At 41.0% G+C, this 22,832-nt stretch overlaps 2 protein-coding genes across 2 annotated transcripts; both read right to left on the bottom strand.

Annotated features, from left to right (window-relative positions):
* Nucleotides 1-600: 600 nt before the first annotated feature.
* LOC129839091 (gastrula zinc finger protein XlCGF7.1-like) lies at nt 601-3,993 on the bottom strand. Its single transcript, XM_055906367.1, has one exon. It carries the CDS (start codon nt 3,979-3,981, stop codon nt 3,211-3,213), a length of 771 nt encoding a protein of 256 aa, XP_055762342.1. The 5' UTR covers nt 3,982-3,993; the 3' UTR covers nt 601-3,210.
* On the bottom strand, nt 601-14,026 carry LOC129839075 (zinc finger protein 629-like). The gene is made up of 3 exons (XM_055906346.1): nt 13,800-14,026; nt 8,769-9,523; nt 601-4,476 (listed from the first exon to the last, which is right to left on the bottom strand). Exons 2-3 carry the CDS (start codon nt 9,451-9,453, stop codon nt 3,989-3,991), a joined length of 1,173 nt encoding a protein of 390 aa, XP_055762321.1. The 5' UTR covers nt 9,454-9,523; nt 13,800-14,026; the 3' UTR covers nt 601-3,988.
* Between the last annotated feature and the right edge of the window lie 8,806 nt (nt 14,027-22,832).

Raw genomic sequence — 22,832 nt, 5'->3', positions numbered from 1 at the left:
TCGGGAGCCCCATACGGTGTATTTTCATCTGTTTTTAAATCTGATTCTACTGCTTGCATCAGTTATCTGATGTGGAACAGAGTTCCATGTAGTCATGGCTCTATATAGTACGGTGCGCCTCCCATAGTCTGTTCTGGGCTTGGGGACTATGAAGGGACCTCTGGTGGCATGTCTTGTGGGGTATGTATGGGTGTCTGCGCTGTGTGCTAGTCGTTTAAACAGACAGCTAGGCGCTTTCAACATGTCAATACCTCTAACAAATACAAGAAGTGATGAAGTCAATCTCTCCTCCACTTTGAGCCAGGAGAGATTGACATGCATATTATTAATGTTTGCTCTCTGGGTACATCCAAGGGCCAGCCGTACTGTCCTGTTCTGAGCCAATTGCAATTTTCCTAAGTCCCTCTTTGTGGCTGAACAGTAGTCTAGGTGCGACAAAACAAGAGCTTGTAGGACCTGCCTTGTTGATAGTGTTGTTAAGAAGGTAGAGAAGCACTTTATTATAGACAGACTTCTCCCCATCTTAGCTACTGTTGACTCAATATGTTTTGACCATGACAGTTTACAATCCAGGGTTACTGCAAGCAGTTTAGTCATCTCAACTTGCTCAATTTCCACATTTATTTATTACAAGACTTAGTTGAGGTTTAGGGTATAGTGAATGATTTGTCCAAAATACATTGCTTTTAGTTTTTGAAATATTTAGGACTAACTTATTCCTCGCCACCCATTCTGAAACGAACTGAAGTTCTTTGTTAATGAATGAGAACATCAGACAAACAGTAAATACAGGTCATATCTGCAAACAGTCGATATCAATGCAACATTTGAGGTGTAAACCAATATTACTGTAGCAATGAGAGAGGCAGCATCAACCATCACATTGCACATCACTTGCACTACCATCAGATTAGCATAACACACAATTACAAATCAACAGACGTAGTTAAGACAAAATAACATTGGTTCCCTTACACTAAAGATTATAGGTAACAATCCTTCGTATGAACTGCCAACTTTATTATGCATATTATTTGTTAATTGTGGAAATAAATTAAGATATGCAAGATGTTTTAATATATATGCATATTTTTTAAATAACTGTATATAACTCAACCGAGGGGAGTTCGTTGGAAATGCTTTTGTCAGTTAATCTGTTTCTGTTCTGTAGGTGGCACTGTGTGCTCTTTATAAAGGATGAGTGGGCCATGTCCTAAACACACGCTATATCAAATTAAAGTTTATTTGTCACATGCACAGCATACAGAAGGTGTAAACGGTACAGTGAAATGGTTACTTGCATAGTAGCAATATCAAAAACAGGAAGTGTCCAGATATATATATATATATATATATTTTTTTTTACATATTTTGTAATTGTTAGATGACGCTTACCCGACACATTTATCTAAATTGATGGGTCATGTGAAAGAAATGCTAAACCACTCCCCCAGCCACATCTAGCTAAGTGGATGGGTCCCTATTGTCTAGACATGTACACATGTTCATGAAATACAATAGATGGCCATAATCTCCCCCAGACACACCTGGCTAATTTGACGTGTCGTTAAATAATCCGGTTGAAGTGGAGTCTTTTGTTCAGACATGTATCTAGCTGTGGTATGAATCGGCAGGTAGCTAAAGCTCACAAACTAGGTTCAATGTTAGCTAGCTAACATTAGGCTATACCTAGCAATGCAAATGGTTTTCTGATTCGAATAATGTTACGACACAGATCATACACGGAACGTTAGCTAGAGAGCCAGCAAGCTATCGTTCGCTAGCTAACTAACCTTTAACTGGCAATAAAGCGACTTTCTGACAAAATTAGAAACTTGTATCTGAAAATGGAGCTAGACTCTTACCCGTATATATAGATGAACGCTTCACGGCAGACTGGAACCATTAACTCCCTTTTATTTGTAACTACATCTTGTTTGGCCAGCGTTGTGTCAAGTCACTGGTTCACACTGACCGTGGCGTGTGCAGAAAGTAGCCCATCACTTTTTCCAACTGATTTGTCGATAGCGCCTGCTAAATTCAGGGCATTAATGTTGTTGAGAAAAGTAGCAAAACTTTTGTAGTCCTCGATGGCTAACGTTATATCTTTCAAAAACGGCACGGTAGAAAGGACTATCAACACATACTGAACATCTCACGTTATAGACAGAAGCATGCTACATGGCAGACCAATCCACACTCATCTCCCAGCATGTCCAGCCCATCCATTATCTCAGACAATCATGGCTAGCGGGAAGGTTCCTGACTTTTTCCGTGGTTAAACCAACTAGGCTAGTAATTTAACAATTTTATTCATATTTATGGATGGAATACAAGTTTGCTATTAAGGCACATGAAAGTTCACATGTTCCAGAAGGCATTTCTGCCCAAAAACGCATTTTGATAAATAAATAAAATGCACTCACACAAAATGGGCATTATCATAATTTTCACAATTTCAGAGTGTTATTTCGACCTCATAGTGTAAAATTACAAAGACTGACAGGGGCTTTAAGGCTTGGATTTGTGGAGAAGAAGCTGATCCTATATAGATCTGTAGCTATGGGAAACTCCACCCCAGTACTAGAAGAGCAGAGGTTAGGTCTCCCTGTCAGATACTGAATGTATGTACAGAACCCTGTAATTTCAGGCAGTTTAAAGCCACAATCCTGGCTTTGTGTTTCAGTCCACTGGCAGCTGTGGGACGGGGCTGAGCAAACGTAACCCTAAGTAACCACTCTCATACAAAGCTCTGCTCCCAACCCATGTGTGTGTGTCTGCAACAATAATAATAATAATAATTTGGTGTTTATATTGTCCTTATTTCACATGTACAAGTGTGTCTTATATACACGTGTGAATTGGTCACTTGTTTTTTGCATATCACAACTTCCCCTGAGACGCCATCGGAGAGTGGAGTCGCGGCCAGGGTCAGCCATGATCAGCGGCGACCCAGGAGCAATTAGGGTTAGGTGCCTTGCTCAATGGCACAGCAACAGATTTTTTGCCTTGTCGGCTCGAGGATTAGAACAAGTGACTTTTCGGTTACAGGCCCTAAGCTCTAACCGCTAGGCTACCTGCCACCGTGTGTGCTTGTGTCTCTCTCTCTCTCCCTCTCTAGATGGGTAGATTGTAAGCAAAAAGACAAATCCCTTTAGTCTAAAAGTTAAACAATGGACAATAAAGTCTATTCATAGAGCTTCGATCATTCTAAGGCTGTTCAGCACAGAGTACATCACCTGCAAGATGACCATGTCCTTTCTTATGTTTCAACATGGCTACTAAATAGGTGAACCTCTCCCTGCATATATCACAGCTGTAAGGCTTCTCTCCGGTGTGGGTGCGTTTGTGTACAGCCAGCGCGTCGGTTCGGGAAAACTTCTTCCCACATTGATCACAAGCATGAGGCTTCTCTCCAGTATGAGTTCTCTTGTGTGCAGCTAGGTTTTGTGACCGACTGAAGCTCTTCCCGCAGAAAGAACAGTGGTAAGGTTTTTCCCCCGTGTGCGTTCGCTGGTGATTCACCAGAGTACGAGACAGCGAAAACCTCCTCCCACAGTGATTGCAGACATAAGGCATCTCTCCAGTATGCACACGTTGGTGTGTTATTAAACGGCGGCGGAATATGAAGCTGCTGCCGCAGTCGGAGCAGTTGTGCAGTTTCACTCCTCGGTGTATCTTCATGTGAATTCTGAAGTCATCAGGATGGTTGAAGGTCTTTCCACACAGGTCGCAGACAACAGACTTCTCTTTACTGTGCCTTTTCTGGTGATTCTTCAGATACACCGGATGAGAGAAACAGTTCCCACACTCAGAGCAGCGGTAAGGTCTCTTTCCCCGGTTGTGCGTCAGCTGGTGAAATTTAAAATTACCTTTTGTAGTAAAACACGCCCCGCATTCAGAGCAGCGGAAGGGCCTTTCGGCGGAGGGCTTGTGTTTATGTTCATGTGCTTTCAGTAAACTGAAATGAATGAACCGCATTCCGCAGTCAGAACGGTTTCTCTTTGGTGTGCATTTTCATATGGAAATTAAAGGTTGCCAAAATACAAAACGTCTTCTCGCAGAAGGAGCATTGGTAAAGCCTTTCTGCGGCAGGCTTGTGTGTTTGCTTGTGTGCTTTTAAAGTGGAGTTTTGTGCAAAACTTTTCCCGCAGTCAGAGCAATGGTGAATTTTTTCCCCTGTATGTGTTTTCTGGTGCATTTTAAGATTACCTTTTAGACTGAAACTTTTTCCACACTGTGAGCAGCTGTAAGGTTTCTCTCCTGTATGGATTCTCTGGTGCATTTTAAGTTGCGCTGAACCAGCTAAACTCTTCCCACACTGAGTGCAGCAGTAGTGAGATTTCTTCCCTGTACGTCTCTGCGGTTGTTTGTTGACGTGTTTTGATTCAGAGAGACTCCAGTCTGGGTCATCAGCATCATGATGATGTTGTTGTTGAGGCTTCCCAGAGGATCCACAATAGCCACGTCTTTTTCCTGTGTGAACAAGGAAAAACAATCAAAACATTGAATACAGTTTGTCCTAGAGAAGTTACATCATTTTGCGGTATCATCAAAACCATTCATCAGATAGTCAAATTCCCTAGACTGCATTGTAATTTAGGATTTAAAAAAAAATCTTTGACATGCAAAACCAGTCCTTGAGAAGTATTGTTCAAATAGTTCATGGAAATAGTTCCATGAATCAAATAGTTCATGGAATTTTGAATAACGGTTATTGGCCAGCTAAAGGACCGCGGTTACCGTAAAAAAAAGTTTAAATAGCAAAACAAATACACATGGTACCAGTCAAAAGTTTGGACACATGTACTAAAAGGTTTTTCTTAATTTTTTACTATATTGTAGAATAATTGTGAAAACATCACATTTATGAACACATACGGAATCATGTTATATCCAAAAAAGTGTAATTTTAAATTCTTCAAAGTAGCCACACTCTGCCTTAATGACAGCTTTGCACACTCAACCAGCTTCATGGGGAATGCTTTTCCAACAGTCTTGAAGGAGTTCCCACATACGCTGTGTACTTGTTGGCTGCTTTTCCTTCACTCTGCGGTCAAACTCATCCCAAACCATCTCCAAGGGGATGAGGTCAGGGGATTGTGGAGGCCAGGTTATCTGATGCAGCACTGCATCACTCTCCTTGGTCAAATAGTCCTTACACAGCCTGGAGGTGTGTTTTGGATCATTGTCCTGTTGAAAAACAAATGATGGTCCCACTAAGCGCAAACCAGATGGGATGGCGTCTCGCTAAAGAATGCTGTGGTAGCCATAATGGTTAAGTGTGCCTTGAATTCTCAATAAAAATCACCAACAGTGTCACCAGCAAAGCACCCCCACACCATGACACCTCCTCCTCCATGCTTCACGATGGCAACCACACATGCGGAGATCATCCGTTCACCTACTCTGCGTCGCACAAAGACACGGCGGTTGGAACCAAAAATCTCAAATTTGGACTCATCAGACCAAAAGACAGATTTCCACCGGTCTAATGTCCATTGATCGTGTTTATTGGCCAAAGCAAGTCTCTTTTTCTTATTGGTGTCCTTTAGTAGTGGTTTCTTTGCAGCAATTCGACCATGAAGGCCTGATGCACGCGGTCTCCTCTGAACAGTTGATGTTGAGATGTGTCTGTTACTTCAACTCTGTGAAGCATTTATTTGGGCTGCTATCTGAAGTGCATTTAACTCTAATGAACTTATCCTCTGCAGCAAAGGTAACTCTGGGTCTTCCTTTCCTGTGGCGGTCCTCATGAGAGCCATTTTCCACATAGCGCTTGATGGTTTTTGCAACGGCACTAGAATAAACTTTGAAAGTTCTTTCAATTTTCCATATCGACTGACCTTTAAAGTAATGATGGACTGCCGTTTCTCTTTGCTTATTTGAGCTGTTGTCGTCATAATATGGACTTGGTCTTTTACCAAACAGGCCTATCTTCTGTATACCACCACCTACGTTGTCACAACGCAACTGATTGGCAAAAATGCGTTAAGGAATAGAATTCCACAAATTAACAAGACACACCTGTTAATTGAATTTCATTCCAGGTGACTACCTCATGATGCTGGTTGAGAGAATGTCAAGTGTGGAAAGCTGTCATCAATGTGTGTTTAACACATTTTAGGTTCCTACATGATTCCATGTGTGTTATTTCATAGTTTTGATGTCTTCACTATTATTCTACAATGTAGAAAACAGTAAAAATAAAGAAAACCCTTGAATGAGTAGGTGTTCTAAAACTTTTGACTGGTACTGTATATATTTTTTAAGTATAATAATCTGTTTTAATATAAGTGCATTGAGTGTGGGAAATGTGCTTCCAAAACATAATTATTGTTATAAAAAAAATATGAAACGACTCGTGAAACTGGAATGAAGGATAGATCTCATAATATACAAGGTCAAGCACTTTTCATGCTTTGTCTTCACATGATAAACACATCTGGACTCTGAGATCTTCCTGTTCCAAGTGGGTGTCAGGTAAAAGTAGACGATAGGAGACAACAGGATTCTTAGTGAAAGGGCTGTTGTTGAACGTTTGCTTGACTTATACACCACCGTTCAAAAGTTTTTTTGTCCATTAAAATAACATCAAATTGATCAGAAATACAGTGTAGACATTGTTAATATTGTAAATGACTATTGTAGCTGGAAATGGATGATTTTTAATGGAATATCTACATAGGCGTACAGAGACCCATTAACAGCAACCATCACTACTGTGTTCCAATGGCACGTTGTGTTAGCTAATCCAAGTTTATCATTTCAAAAGACCAATTCATCATTAGAAAACCCTTTTGTAATTATGTTAGCACAGCTGAAAACTGTTGTTCTGATTAAAGAAGCAATAAAACTGTGCTTCTTTAGACTAGTTGAGTATCTGGAGCATCAGTATTTGTGGGTTCAATTACAGGCTCAAAATAGCCAGAAACAAAGAACTTTCTTCTGAAACTCATCAGTCTATTCTTGTTCTGAGAAACGAAGGCTATTCCATGCGAGAAATTGCCAAGAAACTGAAGATCTCGTACAACGCTGTGTACTACCCCCTTCACAGAACAGCGCAAACTGTCTCTAACCAGAATAGAAAGAGGAGTGGGAGGCCCTACTGCACAACTGAGCAAGAGGACAAGTACATTAGTGTCTAGTTTGAGAAACAGATGCCCCACAAGTCCTCAACTGGCAGCTTCATTAAATAGTACCCGCAAAACACCAGTCTCAACCTAACCAGTGATGAGGCAACTCCGGGATGCTGGCCTTCTAGGCGTTTTACAGTCGTTTTACAGAATTTGGCAGTACGTCCAACCGGCCTCACAACCACAGATCATGTGTAACAATGCAAGACCTGTAGGATCGTCTGAGACTAGCCACCCAGACAGCTTATTAAACTGAGTATTTCTGTCTGTAATAAAGCCTTTTTATGGGGAAAAACTAACTCTGATTGGCTGGGGCTGTTGCATTTTATATTTTTGTTCAGTATTCAATAACATTCTCAAGAACGGTTACAGAAATATATTTTTCATTATTACAACTATGATATGTTGTTTATCTTCATTAGTTGAATGCACTGACTAAATTCGCTCTGGATAAGAGCTCTTGCTGAATGTAAAAACAAAACACGTTCATAGCATGCTGGGTATTATTCTAATGAGCTCGGTCTTCAGCCACAACTGTCAGATACATGGTTATACGTTAATTGTATCAAAACCCTTGGCAACATGTTGCTCTCTTCTATGTTTAACGATTCTACAATGGAAAAAGGTGTTGATGCAACTTAGAAAACGTTGATTTCAGAGGCCCCTGGACTGCACTGTAATGTTAGATAACAACAACTAAACTAGGTAATGGAGTGATGTTAAAGAGAGGTAATGGAGTGATGTGAGAGGATAGACAGAGAAGGGGCAGAGAAGGGGCAGAGGCAGAGAGAAAGGTAATGGAGTGATGTTAGAGGGAGAGGTAATGGAGTGATAATAGAGAGGTAATGGAGTGATGTGAGAGAGGATAGACAGAGAAGGGGCAGAGATGGGGCAGAGGCAGAGAGAGAGCTAATGGAGTGATGTTAGAGGGAGAGGTAATGGAGTGATGTTAGAGGGAGAGGTAATGGAGTGATGTTAGAGGGAGAGGTAATGGATTGATGTTAGAGGGAGAGGTAATGGAGTGATGTTAGAGGGAGAGGTAATGGATTGATGTTAGAGGGAGAGGTAATGGAGTGATGTTAGAGAGGTAATGGAGTGATGTTAGAGAGGTAATGGAGTGATGTTAGAGGGAGAGCTAATGGAGTGATGTTAGAGGGAGAGCTAATGGAGTGATGTTAGAGGGAGAGGTAATGGAGTGATGTTAGAGAGGTAATGGAGTGATGTTAGAGAGGTAATGGATTGATGTTAGAGGGAGAGGTAATGGAGTGATGTTAGAGGGAGAGCTAATGGAGTGATGTTAGAGGGAGAGCTAATGGAGTGATGTTAGAGGGCAGGGGGAGTGCATTACACGTCGCTGTCCTCTAAGTTTTACGATTCTACAATGAAGGCATTTAATGTAAAACCTTTGCATTTTAAGTAAGCATTTCACAGTAATACCTGTTGTATTCGGCGCATGTGAAACATACATTGATTGGATTTGTCAATGTCCTCTGTTAACGATTCTACAATGTTACACACAAAGGTGTTGATGCAACTTAGAAAACGTTGATATCAGACTGTACTGTAATGTTAGACAACAACACTTCACAATGGTACTTAGAACCAAAACAAAAGGTATCCTGCTGCACTTACTTTGATGAATCACGTCTCCTTCCTCCTCCTCGTCTCCTCCTCCAGCAGTTCCTCTCAACCCTGGTGTTTTCCTGCAGTCGACCAGCAGCACAGACACCCTCTTCAGACCCAGCAGTAAGGCATTACCAGGAGAGGACAGAGAGGGGGCCCCACTCACTCTCTTCTCCCTCTGCTCTGGTGTGTGTCTCTCTGGAGCTGGCTCCACCTCCAGGCCTTTGCTAGGCAACAAATCCCTGTCCTCCTCATTCCATTCTTCATCGCAGTCTGCAGCATTGTCATCAAAGGACTGGCTGGGACTCATGCGCTCCGCCTCCAGCCTTGTGCTAGGTAACCAATCCATGTCCTTCTGGTTCTCATCTTCATCACAGTCTACAGCATCATCATCAATGGATTGGCTGGGACTCAAAGGTGCACCACTACCATCCTCCTGTATCTTTCTGATGTCCTCTTTCAGTTGGAGTAACCAAGACATTCCCTGCTCCTCCGATTCCATTGAATCTACATTTTCCCAAAGTTCCTCCAGGATTTTACGGCACAATGAGTGATGGGGATTCTTTCCTTGACCATCGGAGCCATCCATGCCACCTATTCCACTGCGTTCACACAGGCAGCGTAAATTGTCCTTGGTTAAAGTGTATAAACTCTGTTCCATTTCATCCATCAACGTTTCCCTCTCTCCACTCATATTGTCCTGCTCACGTGGCAACAACAGCAATGAAGTCAATGTCAAGACAGATATAGTCCAGTTAGATGACCTGTAATGAAAGATTAGAACACATTAACGATTGCATCTGTCATTTCACCCTAAGATTTTGTTTCTTTTTACTTTGAGTGTTAAATTGGTTTAGGAATATTCAGGCATGTTTAAATTAAATATTCATGTTGGTATAGTCATAAAATGACATGAAAAGGTTATGCATGTCAAGATGACATGGTGGTTTACATCTATTGTGTTTTGTCTTAGTTTGATTAATACTTCGGAACTAAGATGACATCATATAGGGAGATCTGTGGAAGGGAGCCATTTCAATGACGTGGGCATGGGGTCCCTACTTGCGGATCTTCACAGAGGAACCCAGGCAGTGGGAGAGCAGGGTTTGGGATACATGTTCCCCGGTTTCAGATGCACCAGGGGAGGCTGATGTCTGATGCAGTTTCAGTCTTCTCTGCTGTGTTGTTGGCACTAGTCTGGGCATTGGGGTGGGTGGAAGAAGTGGGGCCTAAAAGGGTTACTTTGTGTTCAGACTGCCGCTGCCCTGGTCACGCTGAGAGAAGGGAAGTCTAGAGCACAACCAGACTTGTTAATCGAGCTGTTGATGGCGCTTTATAGGGTGGAGAGCTTCTCTGTCAAATGGCACCTCCTGCTCTCTGCTAGAGTAGATATTTGAAAGGTCCATTGGATTTACTCGTATTTTCATCATGGACAACATGCAACGTGTAGCTACAGCTTTCAATCCCAGTGTTGTCCTAAATACAGCTGCTGGTATTGACACAGCTCTGTATTTAGTGGCTAAAGCAGTCTGGACCAGTCTCAGTACTGTTTCACTTTCCCTTTTTAAAATATATTTCAAGACACTTCAAAATGACAATTCTCAAGTGCAACTAGCATTCAAAATATTAGGACAACAGTCACATCATTCAATTGTTCAAAAATAATATCACACAAATCACAGCCCTACTACCATTCATTACCTAAATAATCTGTCAAGTACAGCTCTACTACCATTCATTACCTCAATAATCAGTCAATTACAGGCCTACTACCATTCATTACCTCAATAATCTGTCAATCACAGGCCTACTACCATTCATTACCTCAATAATCTGTCAATCACAGCCCTACTACCATTCATTACCTAAATAATCTGTCAAGTACAGCTCTACTACCATTCATTACCTCAATCTGTCAATTACAGGCCTACTACCATTCATTACCTCAATAATCTGTCAATCACAGGCCTACTACCATTCATTACCTAAATAATCTGTCAAGTACAGCTCTACTACCATTCATTACCTCAATAATCTGTCAATTACAGGCCTACTACCATTCATTACCTCAATAATCTGTCAATCACAGGCCTACTACCATTCATTACCTCAATAATCTGTTAATCACAGGCCTACTACCATTCATTACCTCAATAATCTGTCAATCACAGGCCTACTACCATTCATTACCTCAATAATCAGTCAATTACAGGCCTACTACCATTCATTACCTCAATAATCAGTCAATTACAGGTCCTACTACCATTCATTACCTCAATAATCTGTCAATCACAGCCCTACTACCATTCATTACCTAAATAATCTGTCAAGCTCAGGCCTACTACCATTCATTACCTCAATAATCTGTCAATCACAGCCCTACTACCATTCATTACCTAAATAATCTGTCAAGCTCAGGCCTACTACCATTCATTACCTCAATAATCTGTCAACTACAGGCCTACTACCATTCATTACCTCAATAATCTGTCAATTACATGCCTACTACCATTCATTACCTAAATAATCTGTCAATTACAGGCCTACTACCATTCATTACCTAAATAATCAGTCAATTACAGGCCTACTACCATTCATATAAAACTTTAATAATATGTCAATTACAGGCCTAAGCCAATCATGTACAGTACTGTTCTATTTGCCCTTTTTTGAACAGCATACAACACAGTTCATATCCTTTTGTAAACAATGTAGCCTACAACAGATTTCAAACTGGCAATAGCCACTCACTGATGGCTGTGGATGAGATCCCCTCCCCACACACACACACATTCAATGTGATGGCACATGATCAGCAAGTGCTTTGTAGTCTGGCTCATAGTTTGACACAGCAAGTCTGACACTGTGTGAGACTTCTATTAGATAGACAAGAGCTGTTCTTTGACTTGATCATTTTCATCTCTGAAAAGGCCATCTCACAGAGATATGTTGATCCAAAGTAGGCCTTTACCTCATGTGCGCAGGATGAAAGGAGGGGAAACTTTTCAGTGTTTACAAGAACCCAAGAGTCACGGTCTCTTGATCTTGCTTTCAAACCTATGTCCTTTTGCAATTCAATTATCTCCATGTCAACTCCGATTGGTAAAGCAAATACTTGCTGAAATTTGGCAGACACCTCCTCAATCTCAATGGGGAGGTAAGGGTTTTAGATAAATGCAACAACCACTCCTATGTCATTGAACTTCTGAAAACGCCTGTTGAATTCAGATGCCAGTTTCTCCAGGTGGGGACAGAATTGTTGCTGGGGAAAAGCATCTTTGTTTCCGATGTGTTGCTACATTTTCTCCAGGTTTGGGAAGTGCACCAGCCTTCCATTCCTCAGCTGAGAAACACACCCACCTTGGCCTTAAAAGGCACTGACAGCGCTGATCATGTTTGCCACGTCTTTGTCTTTTCCCTGAAGCTCATAGTTGAGCTGGTTCCGTTTTGCTGTTATGTCCGTGAGGAAACCTCAGTCTAGCAGCCATGCATCATCAGACAGTTCCTCATACTCCTCATTTCGTGACTCCAGAAACGATTTGATCTCGGGCAGCAAGTCAACAAATCGCTGCAGTACTTTCCCGCGACTCATCCACTTTACGCAAGCGTGGAGAATCAAGTCACCATATGCGGCGTCAAACTCATCTAATAAAGATTTAAACAAGCGGTGCTAAAGTCCATTTGCGCGAATTGAATAAACAATAATAACAACAAGTGTCATGACATGAGACGAGTCCACTACTTTACTAGCTAGTGCTTGCTGATGGATCACACAGTGTTCGTTCAAAAACTCGGGGAAATCGGGATCACGACAGCACACTGCAACGAAGCCCGAATGCACCCCACGCATTGCTGGTGCCCCGTCTGTAGTGCCCTCGCTACCAGCTTATGAATGGGAATGCTGTTATCATGCACATAACGTTTAAACTCGTTGTAAATGTTCTCACCTATTGTGCTCCCTTTTAATAGTAACAAGGTGATAAAGGCCTCCTTAAAAAATAATGAATTAATTCAAACATTTATGATTTTTTTTTCTCTCTGATTTTGAAAACTCCTCCCGATCGACTTGGAATGCTTCCAATATCGACTTGTCGACCACGATCGACGGGTTGGTGACTCCTGATGTAGAATAAGGCATTTGTGAAAATTCTAAAGTAATATATTCAGCTGGTGTTGCGTGTTGGTAAATTCACCTATTCTGCATCATGCGCACACAGACCAGTGTCCTTTGAAATCGGAGTAGATTGCCAGAATGACTTCTACGAACCGCAAGAGATATGCTAACTGGATAGCAGTCGTTCAAGTTCAGCATAGCTAGCTAGCAAAGATAACCAAATGTATTTCTAGCTAACCAAATGACACCTGCATCTAGTTGTAGCCACCGAAAAACGATATGAGGGGGAAAAAGTCGGTCACTCACCCACTCCTCCAATGACATGACATCCTCCCAGCAGCTAGCTAATGTTAGGTTCCGTGCTTTTAACATGTTAAATAAATAGATACGCAGGCTAGCCTATTAGCCACGCTATGACTGCCTTGTGATCATCGTCATTGCTAGTTTGATTGTTTTGATATTCCCAGCCTTAGTTACATTCGTCCGTTTTTGTCAGAAATATTGAGTCATTGAAACTTAAACGGTGCATTCCGAATGGATGCAGCAAACAATACCAGTCCAGCTGTGATTTGGAGCCAGTTTGATGTTTTTGTACACCACCAACCCTGTGAACGATTAGCTACTGTTTAGGGCTTTGGTTTGATAATCATTTGCTTAACTCTAAAGTGGAACCGACAGCGTTTGAACTACTTTGCAGATATGAAACAAACATAATCATATCAGTCTAAAACATAAAATTCCCAGTGTATGCTACAAAACCAACTTTATAAGAGGTTTTATAAATAGGTTCGATATGACGTACAGTAAGAATGCAATTCAATGCATGATCGATGTAATTCACCAATACATTTCTTGCTATTCCAAAAAAGATTGAAATCAGGTTGTAAATCACAGTAGTGCTAACGTTTGTAACCTTTGCTACCTACCAGGTACAGTAGAAAGGCTAGCTAGCTAACAGGCCAGCGCGTCTCTGTCCAACCTGAACAAGAAGTAAACCTCGTGACTTTCGCTCGATGTTCCTTCGATAACGTTGTTCTGAGATCAGTTTTAGAAATTCCCACTATGTTGGAAGACTAATCTAGTTAGGGCTAGCTCCTCATTCTTTACTCGGTTCCAATTTCTGCTATGCCGTCATCACACACAGACCAGACCAGTCGAGTATCGATATATCAATGGTAAACTTCTTCTTCGATGAGGTTTAACGGCGATTGGTATCCAATATGTTGCATTACCGCAACTTACTAGACTGGAGTACAACTCCTTTATACGTTGCTTGATTTTTTAAATTGTTAAATAAGATATTCAAATACCCTACCATCTAACACCACACTCACGAAAAAATCTACAAATTAATAAAATATAAATATTTATCTCGCACGGGACATTTCTGATCCCCAGACCCATGGGGACACCTACAATTAACACATACCACTACTTTCCCCAATGCTACACATTCCCTTGTCTCATGCCCGTCTGCACACTTCTCATACCTAGGAACCTCCCTCTTACACACTGCTGCCACGTGCCCATAAGCTTGACACCTGTAACAACATAATGTATTCGGTATAAAAGCTTGCACAGGTTAACTTATATATTCTAACATCACTTTGTCGGACAAAGACTCAACATCAAAACTCAAAAGAACAGACAATGACTCTTCTGTTTCACCACTCTCGCCACCCTGTCTGCCTCGCAGCAAACAACGAGCATCACAAACACCCAAAGTCTTCCTCTTCAGTTGGTAAACTTTTACATTTACTGCTACCCCAGTAATCACTCCTTTCAATGGCACCCTTCTCTTGAGTGCAAAACAATTCCCATTTCTTGTCCCCATTCGTTTAACTCCGAGCGCCTTCTCCCTCTGACCAGCAGAAACATAAACAATTATCACAAGACCACTTCTGGTTACCCTCACTGATTTCAAGGCACCCAGCTCTGTTTTCACCCACCCTGAAACCACAAATGGATCAGCAAAAAGGCAAGGGTCCACTTTCTCCAAAAACTTCACTCCTACTGTCATAGACTCATCTTCATCCTGACCCTCGGTTCAAGGGTCGGGCGCCTGAGAACTTCACCACACCCACCACCTCCGATACTTCAACCTCATTCACTTCCAATTCTCATCCTGTCTTCAGCTCCCTCTGCTTACACTTTCTACCATTCTTCTTTAACAAACCATCTCCCTTTTTCCGCCATTTTTAAGCGACTCAAGCTCACCATCTTCCTCCCTCTCTCTTAGACCTCCCCTGCATCTCTTTTTCCCTGAATTCCTCCTCCTTATTCCAAGTATACGTCTCCTTATGATAATAAGGCACGTCTCCTGACATACATCTTGTTCTTGCCTTCTCAAGGGACGCCATTTAACCGGCTTTCACAATCTCCGTACAATCAGCACAAATCCCTCAGGATGTAGCGCTCAACAGTGCATCCCACTTATAATGCAGCTGCTTAGTCTTGAAGTTATTCTTTATCAAAAGCTACTGCGACACTTTCCAATTTTGACTTCCTTCCACCAGCTCTGTACGTGATCCACCATTAGCTGGGACCGCTCTCTCTTTCTCCCCACCAATGGTAAACTCTATGGCTAGAGCAGATATGACTGATGATGCTTCGTGTAATCTCACTTCAGGAGACATTTTTGCTGCATTTGGGATGTTTTCAGGCAAATATAAAGTGTGAAAAAAATGAATTTTGAAGTTCAGAGGAGCCTTTTCTGTTATTTCATTAGCATTACGAGGCTTAGTTGTCTAAGGATTCCTTCGTACTTCTTAACATGAAAAAAGGCGTGCACAGGTTAAAAAAAAAACAAAAAAAAAACACTAACATATATTACTCAATTCAACTTTATAGCATACATCAATTGATAAACCCATTCGGAAAAAATATACATTGGAATATATTTACATGAAATTGAATTAAACATAAAATGTCAATATATTATTTTTACATATGGGAAAGTATATGAATTAAGATAATCCATCAGGAGCACTAACCCCCTTCATCGTGTCCGGCAAACCAGTGCATTTAATATTTATTTAGGTATCTGGAGCCTCTTCACTACATGTTTTCTATAGAAGCTTTATTTAGAGATCTGGAACCTCTTCACTAGTTGTTTTATATAGAACCTTTATTTAGAGATCTGGAACCTCTTCACTAGTTGTTTTCTATAGAACCGGTATTTAGAGATCTGGAACCTCTTCACTACATGTTTTCTATAGAACCTTTATTTAGAGATCTGGAACCTCTTCACTAGTTGTTTTCTATAGAACCGTTATTTAGAGATCTGGAACCACTTCACTACATGTTTTCTATTGAACCTTTATTTAGAGATCTGGAACCACTTCACTACATGTTTTCTATTGAACCTTTATTTAGAGATCTGGAACCTCTTCACTAGTTGTTTTCTATAGAACCTTTATTTAGAGATTTGAAACCTCTTCACTAGTTGTTTTCTATAGAACTTCTGTTTAGAGATCTGGAACCGACCACTAGGTAATTTCTGTCAGGTGGATGGATTATCTTGGCAAAGGAGAAATGCTCACTAACAGGGATGTAAAAAAAAGTTGTGAACAACATTTTGGAGAAATAAGCTTTTTATGCCTGGAACATTCCTGGGATCTTTTATTTCAGTTAATGAAACATGGGATCAACACTTTACATGTTGCGTTTATATTTCCATTCAGTATACTTGGACCACAAAGTTCTTGTTGAGAGTACGGATGTTTTCATTGGGTGAAGATTGGTGACCACAGGAAGTATTCAAACCTGATTGATTGGGTGCATTACTATAATATCTCCTTAAGTGTGCAACCATTCTACTTCCCACAAATCTAAAAGCATTGGATTAGTGGAGACATGGGCTAGCGGGAGTTTTTATTTTTAAAATTTTAAATACCAATCATTACCTTTCAAATCAGCAGTGGCTATTTTGGCATGTACATCTTGGTGGGGCACTACACAATACAACACAACACTAAACAATACATTAGTTGCACTATAACGGTGACAAATGGTGCCCACAAACTGTTAGGGCCTACATAAAGCTGTCCCAACAACAGAGTTCCAACAGCAGTCCCACAACCTTACGACTGCTACACCTGGCTATCAGCGGAGCCTTGTCTGGCAGCGAAACATTCACCCTCATTTACTGCCTTTAAAAAAAACATAGCTGATATGGCTGACTTGCTTAAACAAATGTGGGTTATACTGGCAATTGAGATGTACAAACTATGGCAAAAGCGGACAACAAGTGGATAAGAGACAATCCGTAATTTCAATTAAGACATTACTGAGTGAGCTAGGACAGACGTAGTCAATATAACTATTTGTTCAGCACTTTTGAAATGTACAGCAACAGAATTCAGAACATGGGCCGTTCTTACAGTGTTCTCCCTGTACACCAAGTCAGAACTGTAGGATAAATAAAGGGGGCATATAAGCAGACAATGAAAGCTCTTACAATATTCAATGATTACATTTCTCAAAAACAGGTTATAGGCTACATGTGCACCACCAAGTCAGAACAGTAGGTGAAATTAAGAGGTGAAGATAGACCAAATTAGGGTGAGGCACATAGGCTACTAACAGCTTACTACACAACATACACTTAGTACTACTTTCTTAGCTACAGTATACTGCCCGGTGTAGGGTGCCGTCTTTCAGATGGGACGATAAACGGGTGTCCTGACTTTCTGAGGTTATTAAAGATCCTATGGCACTTGTCGTAAGAGTAGGGGTGTTAACCCCGGTGTCCTGGCTAAATTCCCAATCTGGTCACCTAATAATCCCCAGTTTACAATTGGCTCATTCATCTCCGTCCTCTCCCCTGTAACTATTCCCCAGGTAGTAGCTGTAAATGAGAACGTGTTCTCAGTCAACTTACCTGGTAAAATAACGAAGAAAAAAAATACATCTCTCCCTGGCATATTACATAATTTATGCAGCCGCACACAATACATTTTTTGGACTCACCTTGTGCTGTGCTCACTTGAACAGGAAGGTGGCGCAGCGGTCCTTCGTGGGCAAATTTTTTCATCAAACTTTGTCATCAAAGTCTGGCATTCTCTGGGTTTATGGTGCTTTTAAGACAACTGGGAACTCGAAGAAAGAAAAAAAGGTTGAATCATGATGATGTCAGAGATCTTCAGGTTGTAGCGCTTGAAAGAGGCCCGGGTTACCAATTTATAATTCCGAGTTGATGACAGTTCAAAACGTATTTTCCCAGTTGTAGCTCGTTTTTCCTGAGTTCCCAGTTGTCTTGAGCTAACTAAATTTAGATTTTGCATTTCTGAGTTAACAGTTGTTTTGAGCGTGGCACAAATCATGCTTAATTGACAGCATGGCCAATGTTGAATGTTTATAATTTTAAACTAGGAAAAGAGACCCTTAATCTTAGACTTGGGACCCCACATCCACTCCACTGAATAGCAGGCTAATGATTGCTTTGTAATGCTTGCAGTTAGTCACTTATTCCTTCCAAAGCACTCATTGTTAAATTTGCAATTTCCAACTTGTTGTGTAAGGTTTATGTCCAATAGCCGATGAGAACCGATACGTTTTATCTATATTTTCTCTTCATTATTTCTCTTCATATGACAAGGATTAAAAAGGATTTCCCAGTAGATTGTCGACTTGATACATGATGATGACTGCGAGCTAAGATTTCAAAAGTATGATGTTGACATGATCAGTACAATCAAAGCTACTATACAGTGGGGAGAACAATATTTGATACACTGCCGATTTTGCAGATTTTCCTACTTACAAACCATGTAGAGGTCTGTAATTTTTTTTATCATAGATACACTTCAACTGTGAGAGACGGAATCTAAAACAAAATCCAGAAAATCACATTGTATGATTTTTAAGTAATTAATTTGCATTTATTGCATGACATAAGTATTTGATCACCTACCAACCAGTATGAATTCCGGCTCTCACAGACCTGTTAGTTTTTCTTTAAGAAGCCTTCCTGTTCTCCACTCATTACCTGTATTAACTGCACCTGTTTGAACTCGTTACCTGTATAAAAGACACCTGTCCACACATTCAATCAAACAGACTCCAACCTCTCCACAATGGCCAAGACCAGAGAGCTGTGTAAGGACATCAGGAATAAAATTGGAGACCTGCAGAAGGCTGGGATGGGCTACAGTACAATAGGCAAGCAGCTTGGTGAGAAGGCAACAACTGTTGGCGCAATTATTAGAAAATAGAAAAAGTTCAAGATGACGGTCATTCAACCTCGATCAGGGGCTCCATGCAAGATCTCACCTCGTGGGGCATCAGTGATCATGTGGAAGGTGAGGGATCAGCCCAGAACTACACGGCAGGACCTGGTCAATGACCTGAAGAGAGCTGGGACCACAGTCTCAAAGAAAACCATTAGTAACACACTACGCCGTCATGGATTAAAATCCTGCAGCGCAGGCAAGGTCCCCCTGCTCAAGCCAGCGCATGTCCAGGGCCGTCTGAAGTTTGCCAATGACCATCTGGATGATCCAGAGGGGGAATGGGAGAAGGTTATGTGGTCTGATGAGACAAAAATAGAGCTTTTTGGTCTAAACTCCACTCGCCGTGTTTGGAGGAAGAAGAAGGATGAGTACAACCCCAAGAACACCATCCCAACCGTGAAGCATGGAGGTGGAAACATCATTCTTTGGGGATGCTTTTCTGCAAAGGGGACAGGACGACTGCACCGTATTGAGGGGAGGATGGATGGGGCCATTTATCGCGAGATCTTGGCCAACAACCTCCTTCCCTTAGTAAGAGCATTGAAGATGGGTCGTGGCTGGGTCTTCCAGCATGACAACGACCCGAAACACACAGCCAGGGCAACTAAGGTGTGTCTCCGTAAGAAGCATCTCAGGGTCCTGGAGTGGCCTAGCCAGTCTCCAGACCTGAACCCAATGGAAAATCTTTGGAGGGAGCTGAAAGTCCGTATTGCCCAGCGACAGCCCCAAAACCTGAAGGATCTGGAGAAGGTCTGTATGGAGGAGTGGGCCAAAATCCTTGCTGCAGTGTGTGCAAACCTGGTCAAGAACTACAGGAAACGTATGATCTCTGTAATTGCAAACAAAGGTTTCTGTACCAAATATTAAGTTCTGCTTTTCTGATGTATCAAATACTTATGTCATGCAATAAAATGCAAAGGAATTACTTAAAAATCATACAATGTGATTTTCTGGATTTTTTTAGATTCCGTCTCTCACAGTTGAAGTGTACCTATGATAAAAATTACAGCCCTCTACATGCTTTGTAAGTAGGAAAACCTGCAAAATCGGCAGTGTATCAAATACTTGTTCTCCCCACTGTAGATATAACGTGATTCAACGTCATTATCTCTGTGGTCAATGACCTTGAGCCTTCTTGGATGGCCACTTCTAATGTAACTCTATGGCAGCCCCCAAGGGGCTTGAATTTCGAGCTCTACCCTTAGACTTGGCGGTGACATAGTGTCCCAATGAGTGACAGAACACTGAGCGACAGAACACTTGCGCCACCACCACAGAAAGCACTGAGCTAGGCTAAAACTCCTTCATTTTGGAGCTGCCTTACTCAAGAAAACAAAGAGACCAAGTTTGTATGAGGTTTTATTAACTCAATTATATATATTTTTAAACATTGTTTGCAAACGGATATGTGACACGTATTAATGCCAAAACAACATGCAAACAGGCAAGCCCCAAAAATATAATTAAATGTTGCTAAAAATGTGGGGCTCTGCCCTGAATGATGGGTCGCCACTGCAAGTCAGTAACCTGGTTTCTAGCTAACCTTGTTATGCGAATAAAATGCATGTAATGACAAGCCTGATGTAACGAGAAAATTTGTCAGTAAACTTTCCAAATGTCAACAAAACAAAATACGCCAGACAAGGCTGGATAGATTATTCCACTAAGCACGGACCGACGCCAATGTCTTCCGGCCGTGTGTTTTTGGTGCGTTTTTGATTTGACCCAAACATAGACGTCTATGTTTCACAAGTTTGGACAGCACAGTACAGCACAGTCCAGTAGAGAGCAGCACAGTACAGCACAGTCCAGTAGAGAGCAGCACAGTACAGCACAGTACAGCACAGAGCAGCACAGTACAGCACAGTACAGCACAGTACAGCACAGTCCATTAGAGAGCAGCACAGTACAGCACAGTCCAGTAGAGAGCAGCACAGTACAGCACAGTCCAGTAGAGAGCAGCACAGTACAGCACAGTCCAGTAGAGAGCAGCACAGTACAGCACAGTACAGCACAGTCCAGTAGAGAGCAGCACAGTACAGCACAGTACAGCACAGCCCATTAGAGAGCAGCACAGTACAGCACAGTCCATTAGAGAGCAGCACAGTACAGCACAGTCCATTAGAGAGCAGCACAGTACAGGAAAGTAAAGTATAGTTCAGTATAATGTACTGTATTGTACCCTACTTTACTCTAATGTACACAACTGAATTAAACTCTACTGTACCGTACTGTACTCTACTGAATAACACTACTGTCCTGTACCGTACTGAACTGTGCTGTTCAAATTTGTGAAACATAGCCAAGACGTCTATAATTGGTTCAGATTTGGTCTGGTAATTTAATGTTAATTTAATTAGAATAATATCCAGCATACTTTGAATTTGTTTGTTTTTACCTTTACAGTTTGGTCATTCAGCAGGAGCTCTTATCCAGAGTGACATAGTCAGTGCATTCAACTAATGTAGATAAACAACATAACAGCTGTAAGAAGAAAAATAATAATTCTGTAACCGTTACTGAGAATGTTATTGAACACTGAACAAAAATATAAAACGTTTTCTGTAAAATGTTCTCTCTACCAGACTCATGGTAGAGAAATTTACATGAAATGATCTGGCAACAGCTCTGCCAACTGCACATTTCCCTCAACATGAGACATCTGTGGCATTGTGTTGCGTGTGAAAACGGCACATTGTAGAGCGGCCTTTTATTGTCCCCAGAACAAGGTGGAGGAGGTTTCTTCTCAGTCACTTTGTCTCGAGTCTCGGGTTTTCCTTTTCTCTTCATACCGTTTTTGAAGTATCCATTTTGTTTCAACGTGTTAACTTTGACCTCCAGCTGTATTATACTGATGTTTTGTATGTTCATGTCATTTATGTAAAAAATAATTGCTCACAACAAAATGTACATTTGTATGCATTTTTTCCTCTGCTCTACAATCAAGCATATTTGAAACACTTTATACAGAACAGCGTGCCTATGCTGTTGAAAAGCATACAAACTCACCTGATCCATTGTGGAAGATGTTGTTTCCTCAGAGTTTATTCACATGACAAATAAGTAAGGCTACATTTACTTTGTTAGTCGCAGCCTTTAGATAAAGATTAGGGGGTTGCTGGGAAATAATTCCAGGATCTCAAGTCCGATGAGCTGAAATACCAGACCAATCAAACGTTAATTTTAGATTTAAAAACTTAATTTAAGTAGTAACAAATAAGCGTCTCATGTAGGCTAATCTTACTTAGGAAAGATCCTGGATAAGATTTTACCGGATCTATAAATCAAGAACACGTTCAACAACAGCCCTTTCACTAAGAATCCTGTTGTCTGCTATCGTCTACTTTTACCTGACACCCACTTGGAACAGGAACCTCTCAGAGTCCAGATGTGTTTATCATGTGAAGACAAAGCATGAAAAGTGCTTGACCTTGTATATTATGAGATGTATTCTTTATTACAGTTTCACGAGTCGTTTCATCATTTTTTAATAACAATAATTATATTTTGTAGAGCACATTTCCCACACTCAATGCACTTATATTAAAACAGATTATATATATATTTTTAAGTGTACTAAACAATCAAGGTGATAAGCTGACATTGTTGAGAAGATACTGGGTTGAATTTATTGATCAATTGAATACATGAATACATACCTACTATTGTTAAAACATTCTACATTATAACAACTTAATTGATAATGGGAGAGCATAAAAGATACAC

Source organism: Salvelinus fontinalis, chromosome 40, assembly GCF_029448725.1.
Source record: "Salvelinus fontinalis isolate EN_2023a chromosome 40, ASM2944872v1, whole genome shotgun sequence".
NCBI classification, from domain to species: domain Eukaryota; kingdom Metazoa; phylum Chordata; class Actinopteri; order Salmoniformes; family Salmonidae; genus Salvelinus; species Salvelinus fontinalis.
Note: the sequence above shows the minus strand (reverse complement) of the source record. Positions and strands in the feature narration are given on the sequence as shown.

Excerpts from the sequence above, each read along its gene's own strand:
- LOC129839091 (XM_055906367.1), bottom strand. The coding sequence starts at position 3,981 with ATGCGGTTCATTCATTTCAGTTTACTGAAAGCACATGAACATAAACAC.
- LOC129839075 (XM_055906346.1), bottom strand. The coding sequence starts at position 9,453 with ATGAGTGGAGAGAGGGAAACGTTGATGGATGAAATGGAACAGAGTTTA. Across the intron at positions 4,477-8,768 it reads AGGAGACGTGATTCATCAAA|GAAAAAGACGTGGCTATTGT; the intron begins GTAAGTGCAGCA and ends TTGTTCACACAG.